This window comes from Xenopus laevis, chromosome 7L (assembly GCF_017654675.1).
Source record: "Xenopus laevis strain J_2021 chromosome 7L, Xenopus_laevis_v10.1, whole genome shotgun sequence".
Taxonomy (NCBI): domain Eukaryota; kingdom Metazoa; phylum Chordata; class Amphibia; order Anura; family Pipidae; genus Xenopus; species Xenopus laevis.
Window position 1 is genome coordinate 123,313,880 of NC_054383.1, and position 20,199 is coordinate 123,334,078.

General features: G+C 40.2%; 1 protein-coding gene across 2 annotated transcripts in view; it reads right to left on the reverse strand.

Moving 5' to 3' along the window:
• Nucleotides 1–20,199, reverse strand: part of pold1.L (polymerase (DNA directed), delta 1, catalytic subunit L homeolog) — a 71,748-nt gene that overhangs the window by 15,836 nt on the left and 35,713 nt on the right. For both annotated transcript variants that reach the window (XM_041568545.1, NM_001094225.1), the window contains 7 exon segments: nt 18,320–18,415; nt 17,673–17,810; nt 16,335–16,510; nt 16,039–16,191; nt 6,437–6,539; nt 3,182–3,314; nt 1,274–1,387 (listed from right to left, as the gene is read on the reverse strand). In XM_041568545.1, the coding sequence (XP_041424479.1) occupies nt 1,274–1,387; nt 3,182–3,314; nt 6,437–6,539; nt 16,039–16,191; nt 16,335–16,510; nt 17,673–17,810; nt 18,320–18,415 (913 nt within the window).

Genomic DNA, 20,199 nt, shown 5'->3' on the forward strand with positions numbered 1-20,199 from the left:
GTTTGCATGGCTCAATGCACCCCAGTGAGTCGGCATCAGGTCTAAAAGTCCCTGCCTCAATTCTGGGGCCAAGCAGGCAGTGAAGGACATCTAATCAGGCACCCTTTTTAATCAGAGGTGTTCACTACATCCCCAAACTTCCTCAAAAAAGGCATTCCTAGAGTTATTCATGTATGGGCTGATTGAAAGATCAAGGAATCATTTACAAAGTCCACATTAAATTATAACCTTGACGATAGAGTTGTTTCTATGAGCGTGATGACACTATTATTTCATAGCTATGGTCCAAGGAGCCACGCTTTCCCTTTTAGGGCAATGACACATGAGGGTTGGTCACCCACAGTGGCGGATATTTAAAGGGGAACCATCGCAAAAATTCAACTTTAATATTAGCTTCAGCATACTGAAAAAATAATCAATTAAAAATACAAACAATTAAAAATTCTGTACTGTTTCTGAAATAATCAAGTTTATATTGACGATTCCTCTCTCAGCATCTGTTTCTCTTCATTCTCTCTTTATTAAGGAGTTGGGTGTCAGATGAATGATCCATTATCTTATAGGGGGGCTTAGAAGATGTATTAGAGCTCACTCTATTAAAATCACCAGACATCATGTCTCTCTACAAGCAGAATTCGTACAAAAGGCAGTTATTTTGTTAGATTTTGTTTGTACAGGTATGGGATCAGTTATCCGGAAACCTGTCTCCGGATTACGGAATGGCCATCTCCCATAGACTCCATTTTATTCAAATCAAAATTTTTTAAAAGCGACTTTCTTTTTCTCTGTACCTTGTACTTGATCCCAACTAAGATATAATTAATCTTCATTGGAAGCAAAACCAGCCTATTGGGTTTATTTAACGATTACATGATTTTCTAGTAGACTTAAGGTATGAAGATCAAAGTTACAGAAAGATCCATTATCCAGAAAGCTCCAGGTTCTGGATAATGGATCCCATACCTGTACTGGAATCAGTTATTTGAGTGAGCTCTAATACATCTTATAGGCAAAAGGAGCCCCCCTAGAAGATATTTTGGATCAGACACCCAACTCCTGAATGATGAGAAACAGATGCTGAGAGAGGAATAGTGACGATAAACTTGATTATTTCAAAAACGATGCAGAATTATTAATTGACTGTATTTAGAAAGTTTCTTAATTTAATATAATCTTCCGCATACTGAAATTAAATTTTTGCAATAGTTCCACTTTAATGCTGGTGACAAATCTCCCTTTGGGTCTTTGCCCTTTAATTTCCCCGGTCACTTACCGTCATGATTCAGTGTTGCTTTGCAGCCAATGCATGTACTGCGTTTCTTAGCAAATGCCATAAGGCCTCCAACCTTGGCAGTCAGTACTGTCTTGCAGCGCGTGTGCTCTCCCTCTGAAAGAAGATGAAGATTCATCAGCAGCTTGCTGCAGCATCGGATTCAGTACAGTTTCATAGCATTTCTCCTTACTGTATGCACAACCTGGCCTTCAACACTCCATCAATGAGTTTTGGAATATTGGGTGCTCTCAATTTAAAAAAATATGCTTTGCCAGGTCAATAAATAAATCATTGCCAAAATGGTGGTTCAAATACAGATGAAGTGATGGTCAAGCTGTCAGCCTATTAAACATATGTCACATGGGGCCTGTGCAGTATGATTGGCTGCAGCAGCATACAAAGCCGATCTCTTGCAGAATGAGCACAATAAAGAGTCTATGGGAAAGGCGACAGTTTTGATCTTATGTAAATACTGCAGGGTGCCGTCCAAGTCATAATAGCAGCCAATATCACATTTTTGTATGTAGAAATGGCAAAATGCTTCCAAAAAACATTAAGCAGAAGCAAATAGCTGTTTTTATCATGGAATAAAATGCAACATTGGAGACCGTGTCCATGAGCCTGCTTATAATTAGTAGCCGTAAGTTGGTCACAAAAAGGACGATATTGGTGACTGTCACTGACCCTATCTGTGTGGTCACTGGCTAAACAGATTGCAGTGTCCACATTGATCTTGTTAAAGGGGTTGTTCACCTTTAAATAAACTTATAGTATGTTATAGAACGGTTTATGAATTCTAAGCAATCAACTGGTCTTCATTGTTTATTTTATACAGGTTTTTTTAGCCGCCTTCTTCTTCTGACTCTTCCCAACTTTCAAATGAGGGCTCACTGATCCCATCTTAAAAACAAAGGCTCTTTGAGGCTATAAATTGCTATTTTTTTTTTACAACGCATGTCTCTATTCAGGCATCTCCTAATCACATTCCAGTCTCTTATTCAAATCAGTGCATGGTTGCTAGGTTAATTTGGACCCTAGCAACCCAATTGCTGAAATTGCCAACTGGAGAGCTGCTGAATAAAAGGCTAAATAACTCAAAAATCACAAATAACAAAAACAATTGCAAATTGTCTCGGAATATCACTCTCTACATCAGTAATCCCAAACAGTAGCTCGTGAGCAACATGTTGCTCCCCAACCCATTGGATGTTGCTCCCAGTGGCTTCAAAGCAGGAGCTTATTTTTAATTCTAGGCTTGGATGAAAAATTTAGTTGCATAAAAACAGTTGTATTGCCAAAGCTTTCTGTAGGCTGCCAGTCCACATTAACAAATAGACAATCACAGCCCTTCATTGGCATCCTCAGGAACTATTTTCATGCTTATGTTGCTCCCCAACCCTTCTTACATTTGAATGTTGAAAAAGGTTGGGGATCCCTGCTCTACATCATACTAAAAGTTACTTTTTAATGGTGAACAACCCCTATAAGTCAGTTAAATTGAAGCAATTCAAGGGAAATCTGACAAAACACGGGAACTCGTCACTTTCCTGGTTCTGAAGGATCGGGTTAAACAACAATGTTTTCTGGTATATGTGGAGATACACCTATGACTAAGCGCCGGAGGGTGCAAAACGTGTAAGGTGGGCCTGGTGGAGTCAGTATGTATCGGAGTTTTAATGCTAATCTAAATAAAATGATATTTTTTACTGAAAAAAAGCTTCGGGACAGTTATCTTTTGATAAAGGAATCTTTTGCATATAATTGCCTGAGAACTGGGGCGAGTCCCTTAGGCTTAACTAAGTTGGAAATCAGATGTGGACTCCCAATTGATGTATAATATATGTGGGGCAAACATTACACAGCCAATAAGAATGAGCCTTTGGCGGTCAGTCCAGTACTGGTACTTACTCAGAAGTATACTCTCGGCCTTGCTTTCCCCCAGAATGGGCTCAAAAATCCTGAGAAGAGGTTTCGCAAGCTGCTGTTCCAGATAATATTGGGTGTCAATGGGGATGTTATTCTCTAGCACATAAATGGGGTCCTAAATGGAACCAAGAAAAAGTCCTATAAATATAATGACAGCAAAGACTTTGCATTCATAAACTTTCTGGGAGTTTCAGAAGTTACTGCAGCCATATCTCAACAGAACAGTCACTTGATTTTTGCTGAACGCCAGGCATTGTGAAAATCTGTTTGTGTTCAGTGCCAATACCATTGTGCAGCTAGTTCATGAAATGTATTCTTTATTGCCTTTCATGGCTTAACGTAGTTCCTCTAGAGCCGGGGAACAGGGGGAACCATGAAGACAAAAAGGGTCTGTGTCAGATATTGACTCAGCTCAATGAATAGGTACATTGCAGAAGTTGAAGAGAAGAAAGCAGCCGCCTGTCCCTGGTGATAGGGAAGCACTTTCCCTGCTAGACCGGGCTCTGAAAAATGAAAAAGCAGAAGTGCAACCTGTGTTTAACTCTCTCCCATGGTGCACCTGAGGCTTGCAGGTGGGCCACTGCTCTCTATGGAAACCTGCTGGGGCTTCCAAGCCTTTCCCTTTTAACACTGAATTGTGCACCAGAGCTAGGCTCATGCTAATGTGGGTCTTGTTCTATGCTGCACGCTGAGCCCAAAAGGCTAATACAGTATTTCCAGCTCAGTCATACAGCAAACAAAAATGTTAACACAGTTCTATTAATAATAGTGCAATTAAAACCTCAGTTTTGTGCCGACCACATGCAAATAAAGTGAGAGCATCTGGAGCGAGGCTGACGATGTGGTGTTACATGGGGGGGGGAAAAAGAAAAAAAAACAACTTGTCTTGTGATTAGTGATTGTTACTACACAACAACTTTAGGAGTCCTTCAGAAAATCTCAGAAAAAGGTCAGCGGAGACTATGGCTCACAGGCCACAGACTGAAGCAATCAAATGGTTTTGCATAAAGCCCCAAAGCAGCAGTTCTAGTAAAAAGGATCTCCAGGGCTCATATTCTATCACGCAATGTTTACCGAGGGTGGCGTGGAAAAGCCCCTATTGAGTTTAAGGTGATGTGACCCTAGGATGCCTTTTTGTGACCCTTCAGCATTCCCCTATACTCCTAAAGGAGAAGGAAAGGTCTATTTACTTGGGGGTGCCAAAAGTTAGGCACCCCCAAATGATCGCATGTACTTACCTGATACTTCTGCCTGATGCTCCTATTAGCGGAAAACTGCATCTGCCTGGGATTCTTACAGCGAGCGGTCGTATTCCGGCTTCTTATACTGCCAAATTTCTCGGGGCAGATGCATGCGCAGTAGAACGAATTAGGCGACTTTTTCTTTAAAGTTCAGCTTTTCGCTCCACTGCGCATTCACAGCCGAAAAAAAAAAAAAAAAGCAGTCTGCTTTGCTCGCTGGAATAACCCCGGGTCGGGGCAGTTTTCTCCTTATAGGTGCACCAGCCAAGGGTTTCAGGTAAGTAAATGCGATTACTGGACTAACTTTTGGCACCCCCAAGTAAATACGTCCTTTCCCTCTCCTTTAAGTATACAGGGAGATTTCACTAGTGCTTTTAGAAGTTGGGACAAATAGGCCTCAAATCACCCTTCATTTATCTCTATGACAGGTTTAAAGGCAGTGGCATTACTAGATACTATTGAGCCCCACAGCAAATTACATTTAGGACACCAAAATCTTAGCAACTTGACCTATTCTACCAAGATATATTGAAAATGCTTATTAATTATAGAATTAGTGGGTCCCTCCTACTCAATGTAACTGATGGAGTCGCAGTGGGACCTGGATTTTACTATTGATTGCTGTTCTTAGATCTACCAGGGAGCTGTTATTTTGTATCAGGGAGCTGTTATTTGGTTACTTGCCCATCGTTCTGCTGATAGGCTGCTGGTAGAGTGATTGAAGTTTATCAGAGCACATCACATGACTGGGGACTCCTGGGAAACTGACAATATGTCTTGCCCCATGTCAGATTTCTCAATTGGCTTCAGCTTGCTCTTTTGAAAAACAGATTTCAGCACTATTAACTGATGTGTTTTGAAGAAAAAAAAACATGTTTCCCATGACAGTATCCCTTTAAAGAGCTTTTAAAGGAAAACTATACCCCCAAAATGAACACTTAAGCAACAAATAGTTCATATCATATTAAGTGGCATATTAATCTTACCAAACTGGAATATATATTTAAGTAAATATTGCCCTTTTACATCTCTTGACTTGAGCCACCATTTCGTGATGGTCTGTGTGCTGCCTCAGAGATCACCTGACCAGAAATACTGCAGCTCTAACTTTAACAGGAAGAAGTGTGGAAGTAAAAGACACAACTCTGTCTGTTAATTGGCTCATGTGACCTAACATGTATGGTTTGTTGGTATGTTTGTGAGTACAGTGAATCCTACGATCCCTGGGGGCGGCCCTTGTTTTTTAAAATGGCAATTTTCAATTTATGATTACCCAATGGCACATACTACTAGAAAAGTATATTATTATGAAAATGGTTTATTTACATGAAACAGGGTTTTACATATGAGCTGTTTTATGCAATATCTTTTTATAGAGACCTACATTGTTTGGGGGGTATAGTTTTCCTTTAAGTGATAAATGCTTGGAAACACACATATTCAACATGCCTGACAAGCAGTAAAACAAGTGCTTTCAGACAATTGGCACTCGTGAGTTTTAGTCCATAAGTCTCAAAATGATCCTTTATTCTGTGACAAAAGTGCAGACGTACTCCGTGTGTCATTGTGCTTAGGAGAGCGTGGGGTTCAGTGGGCCACCAGTCAGGTGTGACTCATGGAAAGGGGATCATATTGATGAGCTTTATTGCAGATGAAAGCTTGTTTTACTAGCTAAGCACCTACCACCCCAAGTGTCCGTGTTTGTTAGAATGAGAGGACCTGGCTAGTAATGTTCACATGACAGCTTCTCTGCAAACACAGTTAAAGCCACTGTCGGGGCAACTATATGTATATTTTCAGACCACGGGTCTGTGGTCTTCCCAATATTAGTAATTTCAAATCTTCCTAATAATAGAAAAAACCCTATATTTCTACTAGTATATGCCCAGTACACCTGCATGCACCATAGAGGTCATCCTCAGACTGGATCCCCAAATCCATGGCATAGAGCCGCACACTTTCAGAAGGCCAGGCTTTGGGAGGCTTAAGGGCTCACCTCAGACTTCATATAAGCTGCCACTCCTTTCGCAGCTCCTATGATCACGTACGGAACTCTGTCTCCCAAATTAGGGGCGCTGCCGGGGTCTCGCTTTCTCATCCTGTAGGGGAAAAAAAAGGCAGCCGGGAATATGAGCTATGAAACAAGACTTAAACCGCTGCTCACTAAATGTGTCTGCAAATCCAAATAAAGATGGATTAATTAGATAAAAACCTTAATTTTCTGGCATAAAAAGCACTGTCATTTGCTATTCATCGCCATATTTATTCTCATCTTCTTTAAAATCTGTGGCCACTATAACAAGATATCAACGAAGGATCTGTTGGCATGAGAAAATGTGTATTGTATATTTATAAGTTATGGGACCTGTTATCCAGAATGCTCGGGACTTGGGGTTTTCCAGGTAAAGGGATCTTTAAAGGAGAAGGAAAGCTACAGAGGCATTTTATTGCCAATAGATTAGCTGCAATAGAGGCAAGCTAGAATGCTATATTTATTCTGTAGAATGTTTTACCATACCTGAGTAAAAAGCTCTAGAAGCTCTCTGTTTGTTTAGGATAGGAGCTGCAGTATTAACATGGTGTGACATCACTTCCTGCTTGAGTCTCTCCCTGCTCTGGGCTCAGATTACAGTAGAGAAGGGAGGGGTGGGGGGAGAGGAACAAACTGAGCATGCTCTTGCCCAGGGCAATGAAGTTTAAGCTGAAGGCAGGAAGTCTGATACAGAAGCCCATGTGTACACAATAGAAGGAAAGAAATGCTGTGTTTCTTTTGACAGGGGACTCAGAGCAGCACTACTTTGGGGTTTTACTGGTATATTTAGGGGGACCTTTCTGATAAGGCTTACTTAGTTTTAACCTTTCCTTCTCCTTTAAGTAATTTGGATCTCAATACCTTAAGTTTACTAAAAAATTATTTAAACCCAATAGGCTGGTTTTGCCTTCAATAAGGACTGATTTATCTAAGTTGGGATTGAGTTTTGTTATTACAGAGAAAAAGGAAATATGCTTAAAAATTTGGAGTTACTTGAATAAAATGGAGTCTATGGGATACGGCCTTCCTGTAATTTGGAGCTTGTGTATTCTGTAAAGGGTTATTTTTTATATCCTAGTTACTTGTAACAGAAGTGGCTTATTGGATAGGCCCAGATATGGTTATCCTGCAGTTGAGGGAAAGGAAGTTGTAGTTCAGGCTGCCAATCCATTCCTTTTTTCATATGTTAAATTTTTATTGATTCAAACACTCATGACCCAAGCACCAGAGTTAGACTTTATGCCACCTGTTATTCGAAAGGGGTCATATATATATATGCTTAAATGTCCTTGTAGACTAGTATATTTAGGGCACATGGGAAGGAATATCAAAATTAGAATAAAGGGGTACATATACAGAACTTTAAGCAAGATACTCAGACTTCTTTGATACCGGCCCTCATTTTTTATATTACTAGTGATCTAGAGCTAGGGTACGATAGCTCTACTTTAATTTATGACTCTACTAATTTATAGTACTATACTATGTAGGCTAGTAGAGAAGATGAATACTGTTGAATTAGTACCGTTTTATTAACAGATTCAAGGTATATATTTCCTCTAGAGATCCGGTTACTGTGGATCAAATTGGTTAGGCAGACGCTTTGTGAGTAGTACCTACACTCAACAATGTAACTTTGCATTAAGTGATTGTTACAGGTTTTAAGATAATTGCAACTTTTGTAACAATGTTTTTAAATGTTTCAGTATTTCAAGGTTTTGGCACAGTATTGTTTATATAAAGGTGACACTCAATGGGAGTTTTATGGGACAAGGTGAACCATGGACTGTAAAGAAAAACAGAAAGACTTGTTTTTGCAGCATTAACGGACGAATTTGAATTTAATTGGTGATGTCACAGGGGGAGGAGCATCACTGTGGGTTTAGTGTGAAAGGAAAACTTTACCCCTCAAAACAGATAGTTTATATCAAGTGGCATATTAAAGAATCTTACCAAACTGGAATATATATTTAAGTAAATATTTGCCCTTTTACATCTCTTGCCTTGAACCCCCATTTAGTGATGGTCTGTGTGCTGCCTCAGAGATCACCTGACCAGACATACTGCAGCTCTAACTGTAACAGGAAGAAGTGTGGAAGCAAAATACAGAACTCTGTCTGTTAATTGACATACTACTAAAAAAAGTAGTAAAAAGAGGATTTAATTGGGAGTCCCGAAACTTAGCAATAATGAATTATTGGCCAATACTCGTGTTCATCTCAGCCTTAGGGTTGCATATATAACCGAAAAAGTAAATGTACAAAAATAGGCACTTACAGCAGAGATTAACTGCTCAAAAAGTGTTTATTTGCCACACGTTTCAATCCTATGAGGCCCTTTGTCAAGTGTCACTTGGCCTTGTAGGCTTGAGACATGTTGTGCGGCAAATAAACATTTTTTGAGCAGTTAATCTCTGCTGTAAGTGCCTATTCTTGTACATTTACTTTTTGGATACTAAAAAAGTATATTATTATGAAAATGGTTTATTTGCATGAAGCAGGGTTTTAGGAGCGGTTTTGTGCAATATATTTTTTAGAGAGACCTACATTGTTCCGGGGTATATAGTTTTCCTTTAAAAGCTTGATAAAGTGCTGGAAAAGCTCGAAACGTCGCTTAGCTTGAGGCACGAATAAAGTACCAATTTTTTCACCATAATCGGAGTGCTGCTGAAGTATTTTCTTGTATGTGAACGGCACCCGACGCTGCAAAGAGCGGTGAGAGTGTGTGTGTAGCACTACTTTGTGTTTTTTAGTTTTCCTTTAAAAGGTGTTTTGTTTATATTTTTAATTCACACTTGAAAAAGGATCCATGTGACCTGAGATATGTTGTGATAGAATAAAGTTGTTTGCAGCAAAAAGGCTGCAGGTTGAGTGCTCTATCCTACCCTACGATATTTCATGACCCCAAGCAATGACGCATATGAATTTAGTGCTGGCCTTTTCGTGCAGAGCTAACTTGGTGTGAGTCACAGATCATTTGAATGTGCTTGTGAACAGTGGGAGACTACGAGAGTCTGGGAATGTGACTCACAGAGTGAGCTCTATGTCACTCCCTTCCCCTGATATCTGGCTCAGACCTACACATAGACCCAAGGGAATCTCATCTCTCCTATACACAAAGGCAACAGAGCGCGAACTATCAGGGCAAAAGGGGCCCGCACCCACACAAACAGCAGAGGTGGGTGGGAGAGGAAAGGTGCTGAAGGTACTTGCCATACCGCAGAAGGGAGGGGGACAGGCACCTGTGAAATTGTGCACAGGAAGGACATGTGTCTCCCTCAAGATTTTGGGGGCGAGGCCCCTCTCAACAGTAGGAGCAATGAGCGGAAAAAAAGAACACGTCTGTATCCGAGGTCGACAGAGCAAACCATCTTGGGCAAAGGAAAGTACTGGCACCGCTTCTGCTGCGCTCAATCATAGGTGCAACGTGGGACTTTATAAAATGGTTTAGCAGTGGCAGCAGGACTGAAAAATGAAAACACAAACAATGAAATGCACGGAAATAATGAAGGCCGATTTCATTTTCACATAGACAAAGTCGTGCCCACACAATGACAGCTTTATATATACGTTTAGCATACTCAAAAGCCATGAATATCCTGTAAATGATATCCTTATAAACGGTGAGTTCTGATGTCATCAGCTATAAACAGTGAGTTCTGATGTCATTTCTGTCACATGACTCACTGAAACTTGTGTATTACAATAAATAAAGTATCCCTTGTTGGAAAATATGAGGATATTAGAAGTCACCTCGGAGTTCCATGACCTTCGGCCTTGTGTTTTTATCTGGTCTTGGAACTCCTCAGTGACTTATAATATCCTTATATTTTCCAATAGGGGCTACTTTATTCACTATATTATCAGGGTTTCCTAACAACTAGCGCAAGAGCAACGACCCCCCGCAATGGTTTCCAAATGTCAGAAGCATCCATTTCGAAAACTAAAATGTAATAAAAGCATTATCTTTCTGAAATAAACTTTCTAAATATAATTAATTAATAATTCTGTACCATTTATGAAATAATCAAGTTTATCCCATTTAGCGTCAGTACACCCCTTGTTCAACATGGGTTCAGACAAAACAGCTTGGGCTGAACATACCTTTCACCGATTGTTTATTAACATACAGTAGTTTCTGATATTTCAAGAGCTAAACAGGACAACGAAAGTGACTCCATGTTTGGCCCTTGTGAATTAGATAATTAGATTCTCAGTGCACAAATAATTCCCCTGCATAAAGGACTCCTGCTGATAAAACAGTTACAGCGAAGGGTGCTGTATAGTGGCTTACAACTTCGGGCGACTTCGGAAAATGGAGCGATGCGTGTGCTTTAGCGCAGGCGACTTTTCATTATAGCGGATGGGAAGACAATCAAAGGCAGTTCAGAGATTGTCGCCCAGAAGAAGAGGCGATTAGTCGCCAGGAGACTAAATCTCCCCGAAACTGCTCGTGTGGACTGACCCTTAAAAGGGATGTGGTGACCTTAAGCTGGTACAGAACCCCACAAAATAAAGGGGACTATTTATCATACTGTGTAAAAAGTTGTAAGAAGCATTACCGTTGATGTTGCCCAGAGGAACCAATCAGCGATTAGATTTCAACAATTAGAAAACAAAAGCAAAGCTCTGATTGGGTGCTATGAGCACAATCACCAGTAACGTTTCACTCCACTTTTTACACAGCATGATAAATAGACCTCAATGTGTAGCATTTCTAAGCCATGCCTAATTTTACATGGTTAGTCCAACCCCAATTTTCATTTTGCATTACACAATTTATTTTAAAGGGGTTGTTCACCTTTGACTTAACTTTTAGTATAATGTAGAGAGGGATATTCTGAGACGATTTGCCATTAGTTTTCATTTTATATCATTTGTGGTTTTTGAGTTATTTAGCTTTTTATTCAGCAGCTCTCCAGTTTGCAATTTCAGCAATATGGTTGCTAGGGTCCAAATTCCCCTAGCAACCATGCATTGATTTGAATCAGAGACTGATAGGCTGAATAGGAGAGGCCTGAATAGTAAGAGGAGTAATAAAAAGTAGCAATAACAATACATTTGTAGCCTTACAGATCATTTGTTTTTTAGATGGGGTCAGTGACCCCCATTTGAAAGATGGAAGAAGCATTATAGGAATTGGAGTCTTGGCTGGGGAAGGGCTGTATATACATAATGCTTCAAAAGCTAAAAGGGACAAATACTGCTTTCAGCTGCAAGTAACTTTAAAACCATTATGCAAAACAAAAAAAAATTGGATGGAGTTCCCACAGAACAGAGATATAAAGCTGGACGTACACGCATCAATACAATCAAGACAACCCCAGCAGATTCTTGGTAGTCCTGCAATGACAATTTGCCCACTATATAGAGTGCATAGCCCTGATCTATAGAATTAAAGGAACAGTAACTCCAAAAAGAAAATGTAACCTGTTTTAAAGAAATTTAAATATAATGTACTGATACAACTGGCGTGTTGGCTTCAGAAACACTAATATAGTTTATATTAACAAGCTGCTGTGTAGCCATGGGGGCAGCCATTCAAAGCACAGGTTACATAGCAGATAACATATGAACTCTGTAGAATCCCATTGTATTCTATTACAGAGCTTATCTGATCTGCTATGTAGCCTGTGGCTTTTCTCCTTTTTAGCTTTAATGGCTGCCCCCATGACTACACAATTCCCTATTTATATAAACTATAGTAGTCTTTCTGAAGCAAACACATAACTTTTACTGACACATAGCAACGATACATTATATTTTAATTACAGTGAAACCTCAATTTTAAAGGAGAAGGAAAGCTACCAAAGCAGTTTATTGCCAATAGATTAGCCACAATAATGCAAGCTATAACACTATATTTATTCTGCAGAACTCTTAACCATACCAGAGTAACAGCTATAAAAGCTTTTTTCTGTTTGTTTAGGATAGCAGCTGCCATATTAGCTTGGTGTGACATCACTTCATGCCTGAGTCCCTTCCCTGCTTACTCATAGCTCTGGGCTCAGATTAGGAAAGGAGGGAAAAAGGAGACAGGAGCAAACTGAGCATGCTCAAGCCCCAGCCCTGGAGGTTTAAGCTGAAAACAGGAAGTCTGATACAGAAGTCCATGTGTACACAATAGAAGGAAAGAAATGTGATGTTTCTTTTGAAAGAAGACACAAGAGCAGTATTACTTTTGAGGGTTTACTGGTGTATTTATAAAGACCTTTCTGATAAAGTTTACTTACTTTTAGCCTTTCCTTCTCCTTTAAGTCCCCTGATAAGTCCCACATTTTAATTTTTTTTTATTTGTGGCCCCACTAATTTATAATGCATTTCCCTGATTTTAAGTAATGTTTTCCCGGATTTTACATCAAAATGTTGTCCTGATGTTCCCAAAAACTACTTTTTTCCCCTCTATGAATGTTATTATTTGTGTATTATAAAGAGGTGTAAAATACTAACCAGATGTATATTGTGCCAGGGTTCTGCCTGTAAATGGTCAATTGCAATGAGTCTGCCCCTTATACAGTCCTGCACCAATCACTTATTGCTTTAGGTTGTGTATGTGACTGACAGAGAGTCTTGCACCTGCCCACCATAGTGTAACATTAACCCTGCAATGTTTAATCCTTATTATTAACACACTAAGTATTGTATCTCAAAGTAACGGGACTCCTGGGCTTATATCCTTTCAGTACTTGAAGAAAAAGTTAGTTAAACACATTTCCCTGATTTGACATTTTCCCAGAATTTACATAATTATTTCCCGGTCCCCCTGAAAAATGTAAAATGGGGGTTCTACTGTACTTTAAAATGCTGTTATTTGTTGGTGTTTCTGTTCCTTTAAAAGGTCAACTATAAACTTTGGAGGGTTGCAAACCACCTGATGTGTGATAGGCTGGTTATAGCTGCCTATATGCATAGGGTTAGAGGATGGATTTTGTGGCCCCTGTATGATCTGTAGTGGCCACTCCGATGTAGGAGCATTTCATGAAATAACCATTATAGAAGCAACAAGTGCTGAAAGCAAGAGAAGACTTTGGGGTTGAGCAATGACCAGAAGCGGTGCGAGTGTTACAGGAAGTCCATGCAATTTTTATCTTGGGCAATGCAATATATTACTTTCCACACAGCCCCCACCTCCTCCTTCCACAACAACAGACAGTTACAGACACAGCTGTTGCCCTGGGTGGGACGTGCTATTTCGGCGTTTCCCTTCGGTCACAGATCAGTGCGTGCAGGCTTCAGCGAGGTTGCTTGAAGCCTTGTTTCGCAGTGGAGTCAAAGATTTCGGAATAACAGGGCTGTGCGGTCGTCAGCGAGTCAGAACCTTATATCTCATACTTGGTTTGTAAAGGCAAACATACTAAATTTATATTTTAGGTTCTGTTTATGGTCCCCAATTAGATATCAATCACCTTTTTATGTGCGCAGACATTGCCACTCTCCATATTTGCAGCCATGCTTCTTTACTTGGCTCACACAGACTAGAAGAGAGCCCTAGAAGTCTTCAGGAAAAGTTCAGTGTAAAAAATAAAAACTGGGTAAATAGATAGGCTGTGCAAAATAAAGAATGTTTCTAATATAGTTAGTTAGCCAAAAATGTAATGTATAAAGGCTGGAGTGATTGGATGTCTATGATAATAGCCAGAACACTACTTCCTGCTTTGCAGCTCTGATTGGTCACTAGGCTGCAGCCAAACAGTGGGCCACATGGGTCAAAACTGTTGCTTTTGAATCTGAGCTGCAGGCTAAGGATCAATTGCAAACTCACTGAACAGTTATATCCCACGTGGCCCCCCTTAAAGTCGCTGACTAATTCAGAGTTAGAGAGTTGCGAAGCAGGAAGTAGTGTTCTGTTCTGTTCGACATACAGTCACTCCAGCATTTATACATTACATTGTTGGCTAAATAACTATAATAGAAACACGTTTTATTTTGCACAGCCTATTTACCCAGTTTTTATTTTTACACTGAACTGTTCCTTTAAGATGCCCGTACAAGGGTTGATAAAACCTGCCAACTCTTCCCATCCAGATTCCAGTCGCCAGATTAATGGCCGCTTCCAATAGTGTGTCCAATAGATAATAGGCCTATAAACTGCCATACATCCATAGCACAGGCTTGCTAATCCCAAAAAGCAACATGAAGTCTGCATAAGCTTGTTTTAAAGGGGTGTTCACCGTTAAGTTAACTTTTAGTATGTTATAGAATGGCCATTTCTAAGCAAATATTGAATTGTCTTCATTATTTATTTTTTTTATATTTTTTTTTTAGTTATTTGCCTTCTTCTGACACTTTCCAGCTTTCAAATGGGGATCACGGACCCCATCTAAAAAAACAAATGCTCTGTAAGGCTACGAATTTATTTTTATTGTTTTCTAGCAAACAAGAGAGCTGCTGAATAATAAGATAAGGAATTAAAAAAACAAACACATTTAATGTAAACCAGTTGGAAACTGTCTCAGAATATTACTCTCTACATCATACAAAAAGTTAATTCAAAGGTAAAATAGAATAGTTGACAACACGGCCATGAACTTGGTTGGCCAAATGAGGTAAAGAACTGCTTATGTTTGGCCTGTTTTCCATTGATTGAGCATTTACATTACAGTTTAGTGAATAAAAAAAGGATATGGCAGCGCATACATTTGCAATTATAGGGGCTGTATTTATATGTATTGTTTTTATATTTTCAAAGAAGAAATCTTGCATATGTCCTCAGGGCTGCCTTCAGGGGGACATTGGGGGGGGGGGGGATCATTCCTGGCCTAGCAGCTTTTTAGTGTTAAAGGGGGGCCTGGCCATGCTGCTCTTCCTGGACTAGTCAGGTCCATCTTGAGTCGGAGAAGTAGGATCCTAACTGCCCAAGCAGGAGCCGCACTGCCCAAGCAGGAGCCGCACTGCCCAAGCAGGAGCCGCACTGCCCAAGCAGGAGCCGCACTGCCAAAGCAGGAGCCGCACTGCCAAAGCAGGAGCCGCACTGCCAAAGCAGGAGCCGCACTGCCAAAGCAGGAGCCGCACTGCCAAAGCAGGAGCCGCACTGCCAAAGCAGGAGCCGCACTGCCAAAGCAGGAGCCGCACTGCCAAAGTAGGAGCTGAAGTAGAAGTTGAAGCCAAAGCCGCAGAACGGAGCAGAAGGTAAGAAATCTTGAAAGGTAAGTTCCGCTGATCACCAATGGTATTTTTTTTAAACCATCCAAAGTTTTAATATCTTTTTAAACTTTTATGGGGGGATCCTAGCCACCAATTAAAAAAAACTTTTTATGGGGGGGGCTTGGACACCAATGTTTTTTTTTTTTACATGTGGGGAGGGGGGACGTCCACAAAAAGTATGGGGCCTGCGAATTCTGATGACGGTCCTTTATGCACAACAAGCTGTATTCTCATACTTAACACGTACCAAAAATGTTACCTAACAGTAGGTTGCATGCTCTCCCTGTAAGGCACTACTTGGCCTGCATTAAATAACGGCTTACAGGAGAGTTCCAGGCTGAGACAGTAAACAGTAACCCAAGAGCACAGCACAAGAGTAAAGGACAAGCTAAACACTAAGCAGTCCACCTGTGCATATATTACCTCTCTGCAAGCTCCACGTGGGCCTGCTTCCCTGCGTACTCATCAGCCGTCCGAGTCAACTCCTTTGTAATCACCAGCTGCGAGATATCTATCCGATTACACAGCAAATCAGATATCACGTCTTTAGCATGCTCCACAGCTCCCATTGGATCCCTAAAATATAAAGTAAAAGTTAGGACAATGGCACAAGGGAGATTTTTTGCCCACTCGGATGACAATGCAGCTTCAAAACCCCCAAAATGGCTTCTTTCTAGCCCTGGTTACAGCAGTGAAAGTTGCAATGCTGGCCTCCATACCGGTCAATCAGAATTTTCTGCAGACAAGTATTAATCAAATTGGCCACAAGTGGGCAGTTGTCTCTCCGCACAGTCTCTATTCCCTTGCAGTCCATCTTATCATGAGCGTTGGCACTGGATGAGAAGTACAGGCCGGCGTATCGCTTTTTGTTGATCAGCAGGTAGGGAAAATAAACCTGGGAATCAGAAAACAGGGAATAGTGAACTATTATATTGTGCCAAAAAAAACAATGAAACAAATTTCTTCCCTTTTCTATTCTAGTCTTTACATTTCCGGGTTCACAGGACAAAACTACTAAAATGCAGAGTGTGGAACACCCAGTGCAATCAGGAGTAGCATAAGCACCCAATCTGCCTTGGCCACTGACAATTCTGTAGGTGGGTTGGGCTGCAAAGTTCCTTGGAAGTCTACACCGTATCGAGCGGGTAACACCATAGCAACTGAAGCAGGATGAGAGAGCATTTCTATTATATGGAAGAAACTACATTATATCTACACATGAATGAATTTATCTATCCATGTATCCATCATATTCATTAAAGGGGTAGTTCACCTTTCAGTATGTTATAGAATAGCTTATTCTAAGCAACTTTTCAATTGGGCTTCATAATTTATGTTTTATAGTTTTTTTTAATTCTTTGCCTTTTTCTTCTGATTATTTCCAGCTTTCAAATGCCTTTTTCTTCTGATTATTTCCAGCTTTCAAATGAGGGTCACTGACCCCATTCTATAAACAAATGCTCTGTAAAGCTCCAAATGTATTGTTATTGACACTTTGTATTAATCATATTTCTTTTTAGGTCATCTCCTATTCATATTCCAGTCTTTTATTCAAATCTGTGCACAGTTGCTAGGGTAATTTGGACCCAAGCAAACAGACTGCAAAAATAGCAATCTTGTAAATAAAAAGCAAAATAACTTAAAAACAATAAAAAATGAAAACCAATTGCAAATAGTCTCAGAATATTACCATCTATGTCATACTAAAAGTTTGTTTAAAGGTGAACACTCCCTTTAAAGGAGAAGGAAAGGATCAAATTGAAGGATAAGCAAACCTTTAAAATAAGTGAATATAAAATTGATGAGGGTGCTACTCTAAGCACTTCTGCAATGTGCATTCATTATTTATTAATTTTTAATTGCAAGATATTAAAGGATACATGTACTGTTAACTTGAATTAATGTTGTTACAACAGCTCCACCTGCTGGTTATTTTTTGACCACCAAGTAGTCAAGGAAGTTGCCAGGAGAAAGAAAGGCTGCTCTGATGTTGCACTTCACTGTGAACCATGGAGTTTTACAGTTGCTTAATCATAAGCCCAGCTAAAAAGCCTTACCTTTTCAAATTCCAGTTTTATTGGAGGAGTAAAATGACTGGACACCCATTCTGCTGCCTCTCTTCCAAGCTCCATGGCCTCTGCCACTGTCTGCACCCCAAGTTTGCACATGACGGAGTCCGTGTCACCGTAGATCACCTGTGAGCAAACGGAGCCTTTGAGACTTGGGCATGCTGATAAACAGAGCTAAAGTCTGGCAGAGGAGACCAATGCACACAAACAGGACTATAAATGAAAATATACATTGCCTTAGAATTCTGAACAGGCATGTGATCCCTGCTGTACATGGAGTATTGATGCTATAATGATATTTTGTATCCACCAGAATTTGCTAATGGTTTCTAGAGAAGCGTGTCCAAAAAAAGGTATGATGCTGGGCACTGTAATTCAACAGATGTGGTGCAGTAAATCTTAGTTTATGAGAGGGAGTGATGTTTAAAGCTGGTCATACACAGCCAGATCCACTGGTTCCGGCCCAATTTCACCAGCCACGCGCTAGGCCAACTGCTGATACAATCATTGCCCAATGGGATACCTGCCCAATTTTGAAGTCAGTACTGGTCAGGGAGGCCTGCTGGTGGAAGGTAGGGCCGAGTCGACCTACGTATGGCTGCTTTAATTCCATATCCTATCAAAGAGCCTTTTACCTTGGCATCAGCCTTGTATCCATTGTCCAGAGTATATTTGGATTCTACCAGTTGCTTGGTTTTCTCGATCATCTGTCTGCCAAATCCAGTGACACTCTAAACAAAACAACAGCGCGTTATTGCTTTAAAGAAGAAGCAAACCCTAAAAATGAATATGGCTAAAAATGTCATATTGTATATAGTGAACTTATTGCAAGAGGCTAAAGTTTGAGCTTGTCAATAGCAGCAATGATCCAGGACTTCAAACTTGTCACAGGGGGTCACCATCTTGGAAAGTGTCTGTGACACTCACATGCTCAGTGGGCTCTGAGCAGCTGTTGAGAAGCTAAGCTTAGGGCTCGTCACTAATTATCCAGCAGAAAATGAGCTTCCCCTGTAATATAAGCTGATGCTACAGGGCTGATTATTAAATTCTGATGCTAATTGCAATGGTTTCTGAGCTGCCATGTAGTAATTATCTGTATTAATGACTAATCAGCCTTATATTGTGACATTTCTATTCTATGTGTACTGTATATTGTGAGTGGGTCCCTAAACTCAGTAAGTGACAGCAGCACAGAGCGTGTGCAGTGAATCAGCAGAAAAGAAGATGGGGAGCTACTGGGGCATCTTTGGAGACACAGATCTTTACTGCTAAAGGGCTGTGGTTGCCTTGGGCTGGTACAGAAGCACAAAACATCATGTACAACATTTCTAGCTACTTCTTTAGTTAAGCTTTAGTTCTCCTAACACAGTTACAGGGATCCTCAGAACATGCTCTTGAGCTTTACAGCAAAATATTCTACATATCCTAATTTCCTAAGACTCGCTGTTTAGACAAGGTTTCTATCCACAATGCATGCTTTCTCCAGAATTCCAGAGAACCATGGGGGAAATGTCCATTTTGGTAAATCACAAGTAAGCTGTACTGTACACGAGTTCCCCTGCATGTGCTACAATGGCCTTGTTTCCAGTATGCAATGTATATAATGATATTAGTACCCAATTCACTTGGTGACAGTCAATAAGCAGAGAGACACGATCCAATAAGTGAAAGGTAATGCAGTTATTTTTAGTGTAATTTTATGAAAAACTGTAGCGACAAAACAATGCCCACAAGGTGCAAAGAAAATGTAATTCAATATTCAAAATGAGGTTAAAGGGAATGTAAAGGCAAAAAAATAAGATCCAATTTTTACTTTCTTTAATGAAAAAGAAAGCTATATCCAAAGGTGTACAGTTTTTATAAGAAACCTGACTGTATGCAGTGAAATTCCCCCTTCATTAACTGCTGTGGATAGGAATTGTCAGACAGTCCCTAACTGCTCTGCAGGGAAACAATCATACTTATGAACAGCAGGGGGAGCCCCCACCTAACTTCCCAGCCATGCAGAACTCAAGCAGCTTTGTTTGTTTCCCTGTAGAGCGGTGACTGTGTAGAGATTTGTATTGGATTTTATTTTTGCCTTTACATCCCCTTTACCGTTTCCAACTCCAGATGCAGGGACAAAGATCATGGAGCCAGATTTAAACAGATAAACAGATTCTATTTGGAGGATTATTTTGCTACAGCCACTGGTTCTGCAGAGTTGGAGAAAGTTTGTAATAAACAATACAAAAACTATAAAATCCACATTAGATTACATGACAACACAGGACCCAGTGCAGTCTGTATATTCTGATTATTAATCAGTCTTGCTGTATCGGCTTCTGGCAAATATTATTTGACTTGTGCTGTTTTGATCGTTTATGACGATCACTAAGCAGCCCAGGCCACACTGAGCATGTGCACAGTCTTGGTCTTGCAAAGATGTTTAACACAGTTACAAGATGGTGACCCCCTGTGGCCAACTTTGAAAGCATAAATCATTTGTTTGATTAGGCTTGTAGTGCAGTAAGTT